The sequence below is a fragment of the Euleptes europaea genome, chromosome 8 (assembly GCF_029931775.1).
Source record: "Euleptes europaea isolate rEulEur1 chromosome 8, rEulEur1.hap1, whole genome shotgun sequence".
Lineage (NCBI taxonomy): Eukaryota > Metazoa > Chordata > Lepidosauria > Squamata > Sphaerodactylidae > Euleptes > Euleptes europaea.
In genome coordinates this window covers 21,984,501-22,000,366 of record NC_079319.1, presented here as the reverse complement: position 1 = coordinate 22,000,366, position 15,866 = coordinate 21,984,501, and the positions used below count along the sequence as shown (strand labels likewise).

The window sequence follows — 15,866 nt, the reverse complement described above, 5'->3', positions numbered from 1 at the left end:
CGCTGTGTTGTCAGGGTTTCTGGCCTCTATGGCCTTCCTAGCCACTCTTGGTGATTTCCTTTGTATTTGGGCTTCTTAATAGGGACTGTGTTCTTAATGGACAGTTTCTCTGTATAAGGAAGAGGGCTAGTCTTTCTCTTCCTGCTTAGAGCTCCCAGGGGAAACTCAGAGCCCAAGGTTGCCCCTTGTCCATTCTGGATGGAAAATTGTAACGAGGGAGGGGGCAAGAGCCAAGAACTTGGTGTATATTTCCTGGAGTTGCATAGCAAGGTAGTTCCTGTGGGTAGGAGCGTGTACCCTTGCAAAAGGAATGTGAGTTTGTTGATTGTATCTAGGTTTTGGACCAGAGGAATATAAATGAGCTGGGGATTGTACAAGATAATGTTATTTTCTTGTCTGGCTTCCCTTTATTTAGTGAGCCTGGGAGGATATTTTCTGGGACTAAAGCTTAGGCTAACTATTTACTGTTTAAAAAACTGCCTGTTATTAACAACTGTGTGTCCTTTTTTTTACTTCTCTGTTACATATGATTCTTTAATAAACCTTTCAAACAACTCATCCATTGTCGAAGGCTTTCACGGTCAGAGTTCATTGGTTCTTGTAGGTTATCCGGGCTGTGTAACCGTGGTCTTGGAATTTTCTTTCCTGACGTTTCGCCAGCAACTGTGGCAGGCATCTTCAGAGTAGTAACACTGAAGGACAGTGTCTCTCAGTGTCAAGGGTATAGGAAGAGTAATATATAGTCAGACAGGGGTTGGGTTTGAGCTGAGTATTGTCCTGCAAAAGTATTGTCCTGTAAGTATCAAGATAATGTGCTAATGAGGGTATGGTATGTTAATATGGAACCATTGTATCCTGAAGTGATCTGTTAATGTGTGTAATCCAAAGCTAATCTGTATGGCTATTGTTGAATGTTGTCTTTGTCTGGAGGTTTTTCAGGGCAGGAAGCCAAGCCTTATTCATTCTTAAACTCTCCTCTTTTCTGTTAAAGTTGTGCTGATGTTTATGAATTTCAATGGCTTCTCTGTGCAATCTGACAAAATAGTTGGTAGAATTGTCCAGTCTTTCAGTGTCTTGGAATAAGACCCTGTGTCCTGTTTGTGTCAGTCCATGTTCAGCCACTGCTGATTTCTCAGGTTGGCCAAGTCTGCAGTATCTTTCATGTTCTTTTATCCTTGTTTGTATGCTGCGTTTTGTGGTCCCGATGTAAACTTCTCCACAGCTGCAAGGTATACGATATACTCCTGCAGAGGTGAGGGGGTCTCTTTTGTCTTTTGCTGATCGTAGCATTTGTTGTATTTTCTTGGTGGGTTTAAACACTGTTTGTAGGTTATGTTTTTTCAAAAGTTTCTCCATCCTATCAGTGACTCCTTAAATAAATGGCAAGAATACCTTTCCTATGGGAGACTGTTTTTCTTGAGTTTTCTGATTTTTGTTTGGTTTAATGGCCCTTCTGATTTCATTCTTGGAGTAGCCGTTTGCTAGCAGTGCGTGATTTAGATGATTAGTTTCTTCCTTGAGAAACTGTGGTTCACAGATCCGTCTTGCACGGTCCATTAATGTTTTGATTATTCCTCTTTTCTGTCGGGGGTGGTGGTTGGAGTTTTTGTGTAAGTAGCGATCTGTGTGAGTTGGTTTCCGGTAGACCTTGTGACCTAACTGAAGGTTTGTTTTACGGATGACAAGGGTATCAAGAAATGGGAGTTTACCCTCAATTTCCTTTTCCATGGTAAACTGAATGTTTGGATGGATATTATTAAGATGGTTTAGAAAGTCCATTAATTTTTCTTCACCATGGCTCCAAATGGTAAATGTATCATCTACGAACCTAAACCAGACTGTAGGTTTGTAAGGTGCTGATTCTAATGCTGTCTTTTCAAAATTGAGAGACACTGTCCTTCAGTGTTACTACTCTGAAGATGCCTGCCACAGTTGCTGGCGAAACGTCAGGAAAGAAAATTCCAAGACCACAGTTACACAGCCCGGATAACCTACAAGAACCAATGAACTCATCCATTGTTTTCATGGTTTGAGTTCAATTGTACATCCTTATGCAAGGAGCCCATAGAAGGAAGGAGAGGTAACCTGGGCCCTCTACAAGTAATAGTAAAATCTCCTGACCATGGAAGGGGTGCCTGAGTTAGAGCCCTTTCCTAGCCAAAGCTCCTCACTTCCATGACAGTCTGCATTGTTCTTTTGATAGGTGTCTTCAGTTTGACTTGGCTTACTGTTATTTGGATTGTAGATAGAGCATAACCTTATGACATTTTTAGCATCAGATAAATTCAAACTTCTTACTATATATAAAGGGTGCACCTAAAAGATGCATATCTCCTGACATAGTCAAAGCTTACACAAACAAGAAAACCCCTATTGAAAGATACCTTTTTAAATATTAGCAAATTATCTAAATTTCATAACCTGATTATGTAGATCTGGGATTCTTGACGAGACTTTCTGGCTGTCTAGACGTTTACCAAAAGGCACTTGGAAACTGCTGTGTGTCTCTAGGTTCTGTCATTGGAACACATAAACTTTTAGACCTTACTGAAGCTTTTGAATACATGTGCAATATTTCCAGGACAGCAGTGTGATTTTCTTGATGCCTACATAGAGTGCATTGCAGTAATCCAACCGTGAGGTTAGAGAAGCATGGATCAGCATGGCCAGATCAGCTGAGTCTAGGTAATGAGAAAGTTGGCAAATCAGATGCCGCTGATAGAAGGCCGTCCTGGCCACCATGGCAACATGCTTTTCAAACAGCCAGCAGGGTCCATGAGCACTCCCAAGCGCTTAACCTGCCCTTAAAAAGCCAATGTCACTCCAACTAAGACAAGTGGATTCAGTCCCTCCAGAACAGGGGTGTCAAAGTGGCGGCCCGTGGGTTGGATCCACCCCCTGGAGGGCGGCTCACCGGCCCGTGAGCCAAGCCCGCCCCCTGCCCCCCCACTCTTCCAGGTACTGCTGGCCTGCGGGGGCCAGGCTTGCCCTCCCCGCCACCACCCCCGCCACCCCACACTCACCCGGGCACACCTGGCACCCGGGGGAGCAAGATCACCTTCCCCACCCCCACCCCACTTTCCCGAGCAATCCTGGCCCCAGCGGGGCCCAGCGGGGGCCAGGATCGCCTTCCCTGTCACCCCCCTCCACTCTCCCAAACGATCCTGGCCCAGGTGGGGGCCAGGATCGCCTTCCCTGTCACCCCATACACACACTCTCTCCCGAGCGATCCTGGCCCCAGCGGGGGCCAGGATCGCCTTCCCCGCCACCTCCCATAGAAACCAATGGGTTGACCTGGCCTCCATGAGTGGGGGAAGCTTCCCAACAGGGACTCCCCACCCACCCACAGAGGCCACCCATCTTTGGGCCGACAAAGAGACATTAATGTTTGATCCGGCCCTCCTCACAAATGAGTTCGACACCCCTGCTCTAGAATATCAGCCTTCCCGGCCAGCATTACTTCTGTCTTGTCTGGATGCCTGTTCTTTGATACTATACTAGATCCAGTTATCTGAGAAACTAAATAATCTCTCTTACTTAACATTTCTCCATTGACAGTGTCAGCGGTGGGAGAAGGGTAACAGAAGGCGGAATAATGGGCATGCAATTGTTAATTATATGTGTGTGTTTCAGGGATAAATGATATTGAATTAATTAAAAACAAGTGTAAAGGATTTTTACATTGGCATTACATAGATAAATATTTGTCTTCACTATTTCATTCATCAAATAGAGGGGTCAGGAACTGGGCTTGTCACTATTTCATCTAAGTATTCTTGAGTCAGTGTTATTTGAATAGATCTAAAAAAATTATTTGATGTAATCTGGTTAAAACCCTTTTACTCAGTTTTAAATGATAATTCAAATAGATCAGTGGAGGTTTTTTGTTTTGTTTTTGATTAATACAAGTGCTTGCAGAAACAGGAACGGTAAGTATCAGTCTAAGGAGAACCAGCATGGTGTAGTGGTTAGAGTGTCAGACCACAATCTGAGAGGCTCAGGTTCAAATCTGCCATGGAAAATTACTGGGTGACCTTGGGCCAGTCACACACACTCAGCCCAACCTACCTAACAGAGCTGTGAGGATTAAATGTAAGAGAGCAGAATGATGTAAGCTGCTTTTGGCTCCCATTGGGGAGAAAGGTGTGGTATAAATGAAGTAAATAAAAAAATCCATTTTGTATTCTTTACCACTTAGAAGGGAATACCTGTCTTGTTTACTTTCATATTTGTAGTCCACCTTCTCCAGCAAGCCGGCTTTGGGCTTAACATGTGGGCATGCTGAGAGCCGGTGGGGTGTAGTGGTTAAGAGCAGCAGACTTTAATCTGGAGAACCAGGTTTGATTCCCCACTCTGCTTGCTGGGTGATTCCCCTCATGAAGCATGCTGGGTGATGCTGTGCTAGTCACAGTTCTCTCAGAAGTCTCTCAGCCCCACCTCCCTCACAAGGTGCCTGTGGTGGGGGGGATAAGGCGATTGTAAGCTGCTTTGAGACTCCTTGTGGTAGAGAAAAGCAGAGTATAACAACCAACTCTTCTTCTATCTAAAAACCATTATTCCCCCCCCGAACTGTTTTTCATTTGCACACCAATTTATATAGACTTAATAAATGTTACTGATGGGAAAATTAAATTACTAATCAACTAAGAGTTCCTTGTTCAGATGCTTGTAAAACCCAGATTAAAATAACTCTCAAGCTCTTTAAACTTGACAGTGGTATTAGGGAAGCCTTTCTCCCCTCCTAACAGGATTGCAACTAGGATAAAGTAAAGTCATAAATATATGCCCTTTGGCTCCATGTGAGGAGCTAAAGGGCATATATTGAAAACAGCCTACCTAAGAAGCAGGTTGGTTAGCTGTGGAATCTGATTAGTCATATATACAAGGTTTCTGGTGTATGTGTGAGAAATTAGAACTGTTTTAACTGTAATGTATGATAGAAAATGTTGCCTGTGAATATAGCAGCGTTAATTGTTAATTGTCCATTTAAATTTCACATTAAATGAAGCAGAATTGATAATTTAATACTTACAAACTAGCCAGTCAAACTTGACAAGCAAGCTTTGACATTTAATATGTTCCTTAATCAATGAAAGGTTCTCTTATGAAAGAGAAGAGGAGACATCGATTACATAAGTTCCTGTGTCTCAGAGTTGGCAAGCCAATGCGAAAAACATTTGTGTCACAGGCCAGTGCATCAATGCAACAGTATGCACAAAGAGATAAGAAACACGAGTACTGGTTTGCTGTGCCCCAGGAGAGGTAAGGTGGATTCTTTTCTTCCTAAGTATAATGGTCATAGCAAGTATGCGCTTTCCTACCTTATCTGCATTGAAATTGTTGCACTTTTTCATCCAGTGTAGTGGTAAAGGGTGGTGGTTTGGAATGGTGGAGTCTGATCTGGAGAACTGGGTTTGATTCACCACTCCTCCACATGAGTGGCAGAGGCTAATCTGGTGAACTGGATTTGTTTCCCCACTCCTACACACGAAGCCAGCTGGGTGACCTTGGGCAAGTTACAGCTCTGTTAGAGCTCTCCCAGCCCCACCTACCTCACAGGGTGTCTGTTGTGGGGAGGGGAAGGGAAGGTGATTGTAAGCCGGTTTGAGTCTCCCTTAAGTGGTAGAGAAAGTCAGCATATAAAAACCAACTCTTCTTCTTCTTCTACCAAAGCAATCACAGTTTTCCACCAGCCTTCAAAAGGTTGCAGTGAGAACAGCGTAGATTGCTTGTACATTGCCATGTCTGAATTCTGCGTTTTTTTCTCTTTCTGTGGTACAACACTACTGTATTTTTGATTACATAATTCACAAAATCACTTACCATGGAAGTAGAAAAGAGCAAGAGTCCAGTAGCACCTTAAAGACTAACAAAATTTCTGGCAGGGTATGAGCTTTCGTGAGTCACAGAGCTTCTTTAGAACTCTGCCGGAACCCTGCCAGAAATTTTGTTAGTCTTTAAGGTGCTACTGGACTCTTGCTCTTTTCTACTGCTACAGACTAACATGGCTACCTATTGTGATCTAACTTGATATGGAAGTTAGTAGGATTGTTGACAAGTGTAGCCCCGTACAGTGGATATCTAAATCCATCCCCTTTTTTCTGTCAGACTCATTAGGTAACCTTGGCTAGTCACTCTCAGGTTCAACTATCTCACAGGGTTGTCATGAGAGTCAAATGGAAAAGAGGAGAGCCATGTATGCGATCCTGAAGTCATGATTCTGTTGGTGCACTAAAATTAGCGTGTCGTCAGTTTTCAGAATTTTTCTTCAATAATGTAAAAGTATACATTATATCATCTTCAAATCATCTTTAAATCTTATATTATTCCAGTGAAAATATTTCCAACATTTAGCGTTAAGTTCCTTTGAATATAATGTTTAAACCATGCTTTACTTGTATTTTACTTGAAGTTAAAATTTAACGTATTTAACAAAATTTAACAAATTTAACAGATTTTACTAAATATAAGGCAAAGTAGATATTTTTAATCACATTATACTTTAGTTGGCACATTGGTTAATTTTCCAGAAGGTTTTCCAATTTGAATGTTTCTAGAAAACCCAGAAACGGGGCTGGGCTGTAAGCTGCCTGTGTAGCTACTTATCCACTGACATTCACAAAAGCAGTTCTTAAGACAACTGTCACAAATTGGGTCATATTTAGGGATGTGAAGAAAAGATTAGGAGAGGAAAACAGTACCTTTTTAAAACTAATTGCATTCTAAATCGCCTTTAGCAACAACAATTGAATATTTATATAAGGTATTCATTCCATTTCCTTATGTTAGAAAAAGAATGAATAAATGATGCTGGGAAAGGTGTATGTAGTTATTATGAAGAAACTCTGAACGTTCATTGGTCTTTACCTTTCAGGCCACATTTGCTACTGGCAAACTCATTCTTTTTTCCCTCTTAAAGGACTGAGCATCTGTATGCCTTTTTTGTTCAGTGGAGCCCAGAAATATATGCAGAAGATACTGGAGAGACCACTAGAGAGCCTGGGTTTATAGTGGTAAAAAAATTTGAGGAGTCTGAAGCTGGTGAGGATTCAGTTAATGAAGCAGCTGCTAAGGAGTGGGAGGTAAGTACTCTTTAAATACTCCTTAGTGACTTTGTCTTATAAATGTCTTGTTTAGAAAGATGAGCTCTATCTCTGTGAAACATGACAATAGAAAAAGATCTGAGGGCTGAAATATCCCATCTAAATGTAATAACCCAAACATGATTATCACTTGAGTTAAGTTTGTATTATGTTGTGTGGCGGATATGAGGACATGTATGTTTAGTGCCTTACGTTAACTATGTGTTAGTGTCTTAAGTATGTACACTTAACATACTGTGTAACATTATGTGCATCTCTCTATGTTTGAGTACTGCTTCTGAGGATGTAAGTTTTCATATTTTAATAACAAAGGTATTTTTATATTGATGTATGATGTCTTGATTCTGAGTGTAATAGTCAGCTGTTTGCATCAGAATCTGCTGTATTTGGAAATTTACTAAGTTATGAAGTCAATGATAAAGAGTATGGAAGCAGATTAATTTGACATCCTTAAGGAAACATATTATTACAAAGTGATCATTTATAAAAATTGAAAACTTCACAATTTTATATTCATAAATACATCCTTATTTTTAACATACCGTATATACTCGCGTATAAGCCGAGTTTTTCAGCCCAAAAAAAGGGCTGAAAAAGCCGGTCTCGGCTTATACGCGGGTCAATACGGTAGGGTAGGGGAGGGGGGAGGAGGGAGGAAGCAACTTACCACCGCCATCGCTGCCGGGCCCATGCGGCTTCCCCGGCCAGGAGCGCCCTGTGAGGGCCTCCTGCGGCCGCTGCAAGGCCGCGCGGCCGCCGCCGCCGGGAGCACCTGGCTACCCCGCCCTGGAAGGGCCGGGGGAAGCCGGCAGCCGAGCGCTCCTGCCTCCCTCCGACCTGGAAGGGCCGGGGAAAGCCGGCAGCCGAGCGCTCCTGCCTCCCCCCGCCCTGGAAGGGCCGGGGGAAGCCGGCAGCCGAGCGCTCCTGCCTCCCCCCGCCCTGGAAGGGCCGGGGGAAGCCGGCAGCCGAGCGCGCCTGGCTCCCCCCGCCCTGGAAGGGCCGGGGGAAGCCGGCAGCCGAGCGCTCCTGGCTACCTCCACCCTGGAAGGGCCGGGGGAAGCCGGCTGCGGAGCGCTCTTGCCTCCCCCCGCCCTGGAAGCCTCCTGCGGGGGGCCCGCCGCCGCCGCCTTCGCCGGGAGCCCTGTCAGGTAAGCCTGCGGGGGGGGGGGAGGGGTTATAAGCCGACCCTCGGCTTATACGCGGGTGCCTAATTTTTCCCCATTTTTGGGGAGAAATTAGGCACCTCGGCTTATACGCGGGTCGGCTTATACATGGGTATATACGCTAGTTTGCCATCTCTTTGGCAATTTCATCTCTATGTAATCTTTTCAATAGGGCAAATTTAAATATTGCAAGGTTTAATTAAAATCTAACATATGTACTTTTTTTTTTTTGCATGCATGCAGGCATTGGATAGCCGCTGCATGAAAATCCACCCAGAAAATATAAATTTCTAAAAATTACATCTTAAACTCTAAAAAATTTTAAATCCCCGCTGTAGAACTCAAAATCTTCGTAAGAAGAGTTTGGTATTCATTGTAATGGTATTTCATAATAAAAGAGTGGAAACTTATTCTTTTGTATCAGAAAACAATGAGATCCCGTCATCATAGAGTAATTAAGTACCACCCTGTTCTCAGCATAGAAGTGAAAAGAAAGGATCCTAAAGGCAGCCATTTAACTTCTCTTCTGCAAGCAGCGGGATGTGTGTACTTTTGGATTGCTGTGCACACAGGGGAAATGGCATTAATTCACTAGGCTTGTGGGTTTGGGGTTGAGATCTTTTCCCCATCATGCCAAAGTGAAAGGAGTATTTGCTGGTATAGCAGAACGCTGTGGTCTTGGAGGCTGCTGTTTGGTAGTGGTGGATGTTAGGGAAAAAAGCATTAAGGAGAAAATAGTGTGACAGCTCCTCATTAATATTCCTGAATAAACTGTGCATCGCAAAGTGTGCAGGATTCCACGCATTCCTGTTCATACCAGAGAACAGGTTTTTCCATACATAAAGCCCCAAACTGAATCCCTGGCATCTCCAGTTAAAAGATCATGGATAGCAGGGCTGGGGAAGAGTTCTGCCTTTAACCTGGGAGAATGACGCCTGTTAGATGTGACAGTGATATGATTCAATCGAGAGAAGCTTCATACGATCATAAAAATGATTACAGTAACTTACTGTGTTTGGTAAACTTGTTTTTCTGTGAAAGAAAGTATCACTGTTAGAGACGTAAGTCTAGCATAAAGAAATAAATGCTTTTTCCTGATTCTGAGCTAGTTTCTCTCTTGTCTAACTTTGCTCCCTACGTGTTTTAAATGGAACTTGAATGGCAGTATTTCATACATTTTGTAAAAGCGTGGTGTATGCTATGATCCCAGTGACAGACTTAAAAAATGATTATAGAACTAAGTGAGTTATTAAGCAATTTATGCATGTTGTCCACAAGAGGTGGATTTACTCAATAAAGGAAGCCACAGCCTTCAATTTGCAAGATCTGAGCAAGGCTGTCAAAGTTAGGACATTTTGGAAGACTTTCATTCATAGGGTCGCCATGAGTTGGAAGCGACTTGACGGCACTTAACACACACACACACACACACACACACACACACATGCATGTTGCCAGAGGTAGACAGTTGCATCCCAAACTGCTACGGGTAAATTTCAGAGAGTGGGAGAACTCTGGCTTCTTTAGAGTCTTCTTTCTTGTACCAAAACCAGTCTGTATGGATGGTCAAGTTAGCATTTCAGCATCCAAAAAAGGGACTTGTGGGAATTGTATAATTTTTTTCACCCAGTAGCAGCCGTGGGTATATGCAAATTTCTTTCTCCAGTATTTTTCATAGTTCATATGTAGACTTTACCACATGACAGTTCCTGTTAGCAGTAATTCAGCTTTAATGACATTTGTTAAGTTTTTACAAATGAGACTGCGTTTTCAGTAAGTTTAGTAATAGTCCAAATTTAAAACATGAGCTCTAAATAATAATAAATAAGGAAACGCCTGTAAATTTTCAGCCAGACATTTGGAAAGCAGCATAAAACATACCACATGAAAATCAGTAAAAATAACACTGAATAGTGTTTTGATTGTTTGCAATAACTGGTTTAGTTCCAGTTATTAACAAACTTGGGTTACTTTTGTTTTTAACGCAGAAGGAAGTTTACTAGATTAAAATTGGGAATAATTTCCTTATACAGATTAGCTGAGGAACAAATATTGACTGCCTGAAACCATCCATATGTAGCAGCCTCCAAAATGTTTACCTTCAAGCAGACTTTGGATCCAAAATATTGTTTGTGTGTGTGTGTTTGTGTGTGTGCTCCTTTTCATGTGTTTAATCTCATGAAAAAAAATTAAAACTCTGTCATGTCTATATTCAGTGACTCCAAGGTCAAAATATGTTGTGACAAGTTTGGAAGAGTTGATATAGAAGGGGAGAAAATAAAGTGTGAAAGAAACAGGATCTTTTTGAATATGCCTGGGTAACATGTAAGCCATTTATTAACATATATACATTTCAGGGAAAATGTTGACATTTAAAAAGCAAGCAAGTGTTGTAAATTTTATTTGAACTGTTTATATTGCATATTGCCTCTCTCTAGAAACAATTGTAAGATTTGAGGGGGAGAGAGAGACAGGTTCCCAAGGTCACAGAGCCTGGGACAATATCTTGGGTCCACCTCAGTGTGTCCAGTTGCATCAGCTTAAAAGGGTCAGGGAGCTGCAGGACCCAGTTTGTTGCCCTCCTGTCAACGCTGGGTCGACACTGCTTGGAGTAGGTAGCTGAGTGACTTCCAACTTCTGAGATACTTCTGAAGAGCGTGAAGCACTAAATAAAGGCCACGTGGAGCCCTACTGGCCTCTTGTGAGAGATCCTTCTCTTATGAGAGGTTTGGCTGTTGTCTCGATGCAGCTCCTGTGCTACCTTGCCTCCTCTTGAGCATCTTAATAGGTGGACACTTCTTTCCCTGCCCAAGGCAACCACCATTCCAAGGTGGGCATTTTTAATATCCTTTTAAAAATCACAGACTAAACACTTCTTCAATGCTGGGCCTAATAAACATTCACAATTCTGCCCTGCATTCAAAGCCTGATACAACTCAGTTTCTCGCATTCTGGTCATTCAAAAACGATTGATGATGTTTAGCTAGTTTTTATAAAAGTTACCAACTCTGTATTTAGAGGATCACATCTCCTCTGAATTCCTCCAGCAGTTGCATCTACAGTGATCAATTCCAGCATTACTACCAGCTTACTTTTGTATCAGTGCTTACAAGCCCATGAATTCTTTGTTCTTTCCAAAGCTGCTGCATTTGGCTGTAATAAAACTGGCACCTGTAATCCTGTACCAGCCTTTGTAATAAACTTCAACAAAGTCACTTTCCCCAGAACCCCAAACATCATCATTTTTGTTATCCCACGTTTCAGATTAGCTGTGTTTTAATTTGCAACATAGTGTTTTTGTAAAAACATTGAAGATTTTGTAAACAGAGGCTTTAACAGTGGGCCGCTGGATAGTGTCTCTTGCTTCTGATTTGATCAGAGAAATGCTTTTTAAATGTGGGTAGAAGAACGTACTGCAATTAGATTCCTCCAGATTATGGCCAGTACTTTCCTACCAGGACCAGACTTTCTTATGTCGTTAATTATACTCGAATGGCTGACCAACAAAACTATAAAAACAAATGAATCTCAAAATTTGATATAATATAATTGGGCTATACTATGTCCTCAAAGGGTCAATAATAATATCTGCACAACTGGACGTAGTTCCAGCTTGATGCTGTCTTCTTCCTTCTGTGGTTACTGGTTAGAGAGAGCTCAGTTCTCAGTGAAACTTTCCTCTGAGGCATTGTCACAGTTTCTGTTCCACCACCTTCTGATCTCCACACACACGCACACAGAGCAAGTAGGGCAATAAACTACTTGATACCCAGTGGGTACATGTGTCAGTGGTTTGAGGGAGAGGTGAAAAGGTCAACCACGAGAAAAGAGTCAGGTCAAAAGGGCCACAGAACCAGTGACAGCCCTGCATGCTGTCCTCATGAAGATCAGGTATCTGTCTAGATGCAGAAATGCATATTGGATTTAAGAGCCGTATATGTCTACAGCATGCCCACCTTGTCTTTAAAAGAATTTCATTCTAAAAGAGAAAATATTTCATAGTTTTTTCCCCCCCAACAAGATTTCCAATTTTTCTGTCTGTTCCCCTCCCCCCCCCCCCTGGGTATTCACATCTCTGTAGAAGTAGAGATTTAAGAGGCTTTAAAAAAAAATCTGATATCTCTTCTGGAAAAGTTCTGAAATTCTGCAATAAAATTGGCTAAGCTGCAATTGTGATTAATTAAGAACATCCGTTCATCAAACAGCTTTGTTGATGCCTTTTATTTTGACAGTTTTTTCCCCTTGGAAGATAAGGAAAACTATTCTAAATGCTTCTCAGATTTTAGAAGTGTAATGTCTCTTTAAATGATTGAACTGTGATTCTCTTGCATTGCAACCACCCTTGAATATAGCTATGCCTTTTTTTGTTGTTCATTCATTTAACAAGATACTCACTGCAAGCACTCAGCTTTCTCGTGATTAGCTCATCGCCCTGTCAATCAGGTTTGTGAGACTAGCAAGTTATTCTGTCCTTCAGCAAGGGTTTGGCTGTGTCTGGAATTGAGAGCAGGTAGTGAAAATGCTGGGGGGAAATCGTCATGTTTAGCTAAAATACCCTTCACTCACTTTCCAAAGGAAATGATTCGTTTCTGGTATGGCAAGAAGGGAAGGAAACACCACTCAGTGAAAAATAAATATAACCTGGTAATTTTATTAAGTGCTTTGTATTGCTGTTTTGGTTGTCATTTTGATTATGTTGCTATGATGAAAACAGTAGAAATCTCTGATTTTTATCATAAAATTAATTGCAGTGTTCTGCATTTTAGATCAATGGTCTGCAGTGATGCTCTAATTATGATTTGAACTGCTTAATAGATAAACTTTGTGACTTTTGAATGAGGCTTATCATAACAGTTTATCGTGAGTATAAGGATTATAATTTGAAGGCTTTGAGGGATATACATTTCAGGGAATTTGTTACAGTAACTTGTTTGTTCTTACAGTTTAGTCAAAATTAGTTGCTAAAACAGTATTAATATAAAATAGTTCTGTAGGAAATTTTATGTACTTCACAGATGTTAATGTAGTAAATAGTACTATGAGACTTTGTATTAACTCTAATATTGGTTGTTGAATGTAGCGAATGCTCACTAAATTAAGCTAGGGTATTTATTTTTATACTTTAGTATTTTGGGGGGAAATGTGGGAGCACTTCTGTACATTTTTTAAAAAAATTGTTTGGTAAAGTTTTTATAAAACCATGAAAGGGTTTGCTGTATGGCTGGACAGTCACCAAAGCTCAGTGATCCCCACATGCAACTTCCAGTACTGGGAAATAACTGAATCTTTTCTTTCTGTGACTTGTTTTGATACACCCCAACTATTTTTAGCCATGGATACAATTAAAGGTTCTCATCTTGTCCTGCTGGTGTTATAGGAGAAAATCAATACAAAGAATCCTCAAATTCTGAAACCTTCTCAGCTGAACTGAAAGTTCTTTGACCCAGCAAATAACATTATTTTTTTCTGTGCGTGGTATTAATCCACATCAGTTTGAGTTATCCTCACAGGATAGTCTTGGACAGTTCACCATATTGGGGGGAAAAAGATAGTTGAGTGTATATGCACAGATATGAACATGGCGTCCAGTGCTTTTTGTTCGTAGAGAATCATGGTGCAATGGGAATAGGAAAGAAGGACTCTTACCCCAGTACCCCAAATAAAGATTCGAGACAACTTGATGGGTTTAACGAGTTTATTTAAATCAGCTGATCTGCGTCATCAGTTAATTATGCTAATACTTTAATTGAGGGTGGGTTGTGCAGCCTATCCATGACTGTCTTTTTTCTGGCAAATCCACCCTGGCTCCAGACTTGGCCAGCAGCTACAGTTTGCCTCTTTTATCCTAGCCTGCACATAAAATGCTGAGAGAGCCCCATCTCCCCCCCAACCCTGATGCACTGTAAAGTCGCTACCAGGTTCGGAGAGATGTTGTTCAGCACAAAAGGCACTCCTTCACAAGCCCCATCCCACTGTAAAGCCAGTGATGGTCTGATCAGGACACTCCTTCCATCCCGCCCAAGGGTTCAGAGTGGTTGCCGCTGATCCCTACCTAACCTAAGCAACCCGCCCCATCCCTGTTAAACTAGTTATGGCCTAATTAAACCTTTAAAAAATATATTATTACCATTAACCTAAACATCATGAAGCAGGCGAAAAAAGGCCCTGCCCACATCCCAGTCAGGGAAAGAGCCCCCCAAACTCCTGCTTGGCCCCAAACGGTGACCTGTGATGTTCTAGGGTGGTAGTAGCTGCACGAGGGTGAAGCAGCAATAAATAGCCTCTCTCTGCTGCTCTTCCCATTGGTTGGCTGCCTTCCCCCCCCCCCCCAGCCAAGCAGACCTCAGGTTCATTTGAAGCTGGACTGGGGCAAATCGGTCCACGGCTCAGTGGCCACGAATGCCTCCTTCCAAGGGATTCTTGCAAGAAAAAACAAGAATCAAGAAAAAGCACATGGATCAGGTCATATCTTCCTTCAGGAGTAAATTGCACGTTTCCCCCTATTCCTACACTGTATTTGACACATTCATAAAAGTCATAGCTCCGTCCTCAATTTTTATTTTTATTTTTTGCATTAATGCCATCTCTCTTAGTAGCTGCTCACTGACATTGTAGCAACTAAAATGTGCTGTATTTGCAAAATGTGCAGAATAAAAAAAACAAGCGGATGAGTGAGTGCAAGAATACTTGTCTTTCCTTTCATACTCCTGAGAATCTTCTCAGCTATATAAAGAACAATATTATCAGATTTGGAATATATTATGGTGTTTGAATGAGAATATGTAGAGGTTTTTATGGATTTGAGATCATTATAATTCAGTATTAAACCAGTTGTTGGAAGAGGAAGTTAGGTTCAGTTCTTTTTAGAACACTTTCCCCTCCTTAATGGGCATTCTCTAAAGATCCTTGCTTTCGTTAAATAGAAAACGGCTTATCTTTATAATCCAATTCTGATTTTACCTGAAATGCAGTTTCTTAGTGATTATAATTTTTGGAACGTGTTTGGCCATTTTCAATCATTTTGCCTCCCCCCTTTTATATTCTTAACATTAATCTAAGATACACTGGTGAACACTTGCTCAATGTCCATGAGACTGTATTATCTCTCAAATTTTTTGAACAAAATCTTAATTGTTGCCAGGATTGCAAAGTGCTATAGAGGGGCATATTCTGCTACATTTTAATTTGGGTTGGCAATATTTATATGGAATACTAAATCCAGGTATAGTGGGATGGAGAAGAGAGCCAGAGGGAGGGTGCACATGATCACATGGACTCATCCTTGGTTCCATCATAACCTTCAATCCAGGCCCTAGAATATGTTGCTTATTATTTTTCTGCATAATAGTGTAATATTCCCAGACTAGCAGAGGTCTCTGCATGGAGATGGGGTGGGGGTGGGGAATCCCTCAAAATTGGCTTCAAGAAAAGGATGTTTTTGTTTATAGAAAAAGGTATCCTGCGTTTCCTGCTCCTGGCTTCTTCTAAGAGCCAGCATGGTGTAGTGGTTAAGGGCGGTGGTTTGGAGTGGTGGACTCTGCTCTGGAGAACCGGGTTTGATTCCCCACTCCTTCCCACCAGCAGCGGAGGCTAATCTGGT

At 41.7% G+C, this 15,866-nt stretch overlaps 1 protein-coding gene across 3 annotated transcripts in view; it reads left to right on the top strand.

The window, feature by feature from the left end:
• OXR1 (oxidation resistance 1) overlaps positions 1-15,866 on the top strand; it is a 230,509-nt gene that overhangs the window by 192,187 nt on the left and 22,456 nt on the right. For 2 of the 3 annotated variants that reach the window (XM_056854201.1, XM_056854200.1), the window contains exons 10-11: positions 5,097-5,262; positions 6,920-7,082. In XM_056854201.1, coding sequence (XP_056710179.1) covers positions 5,097-5,262; positions 6,920-7,082 — 329 coding nt within the window. Of the gene's footprint in view, positions 1-5,096; positions 5,263-6,919; positions 7,083-12,721; positions 12,911-15,866 lie in introns of those variants that run through there. The other variant, XM_056854202.1, reaches the window with a different exon arrangement.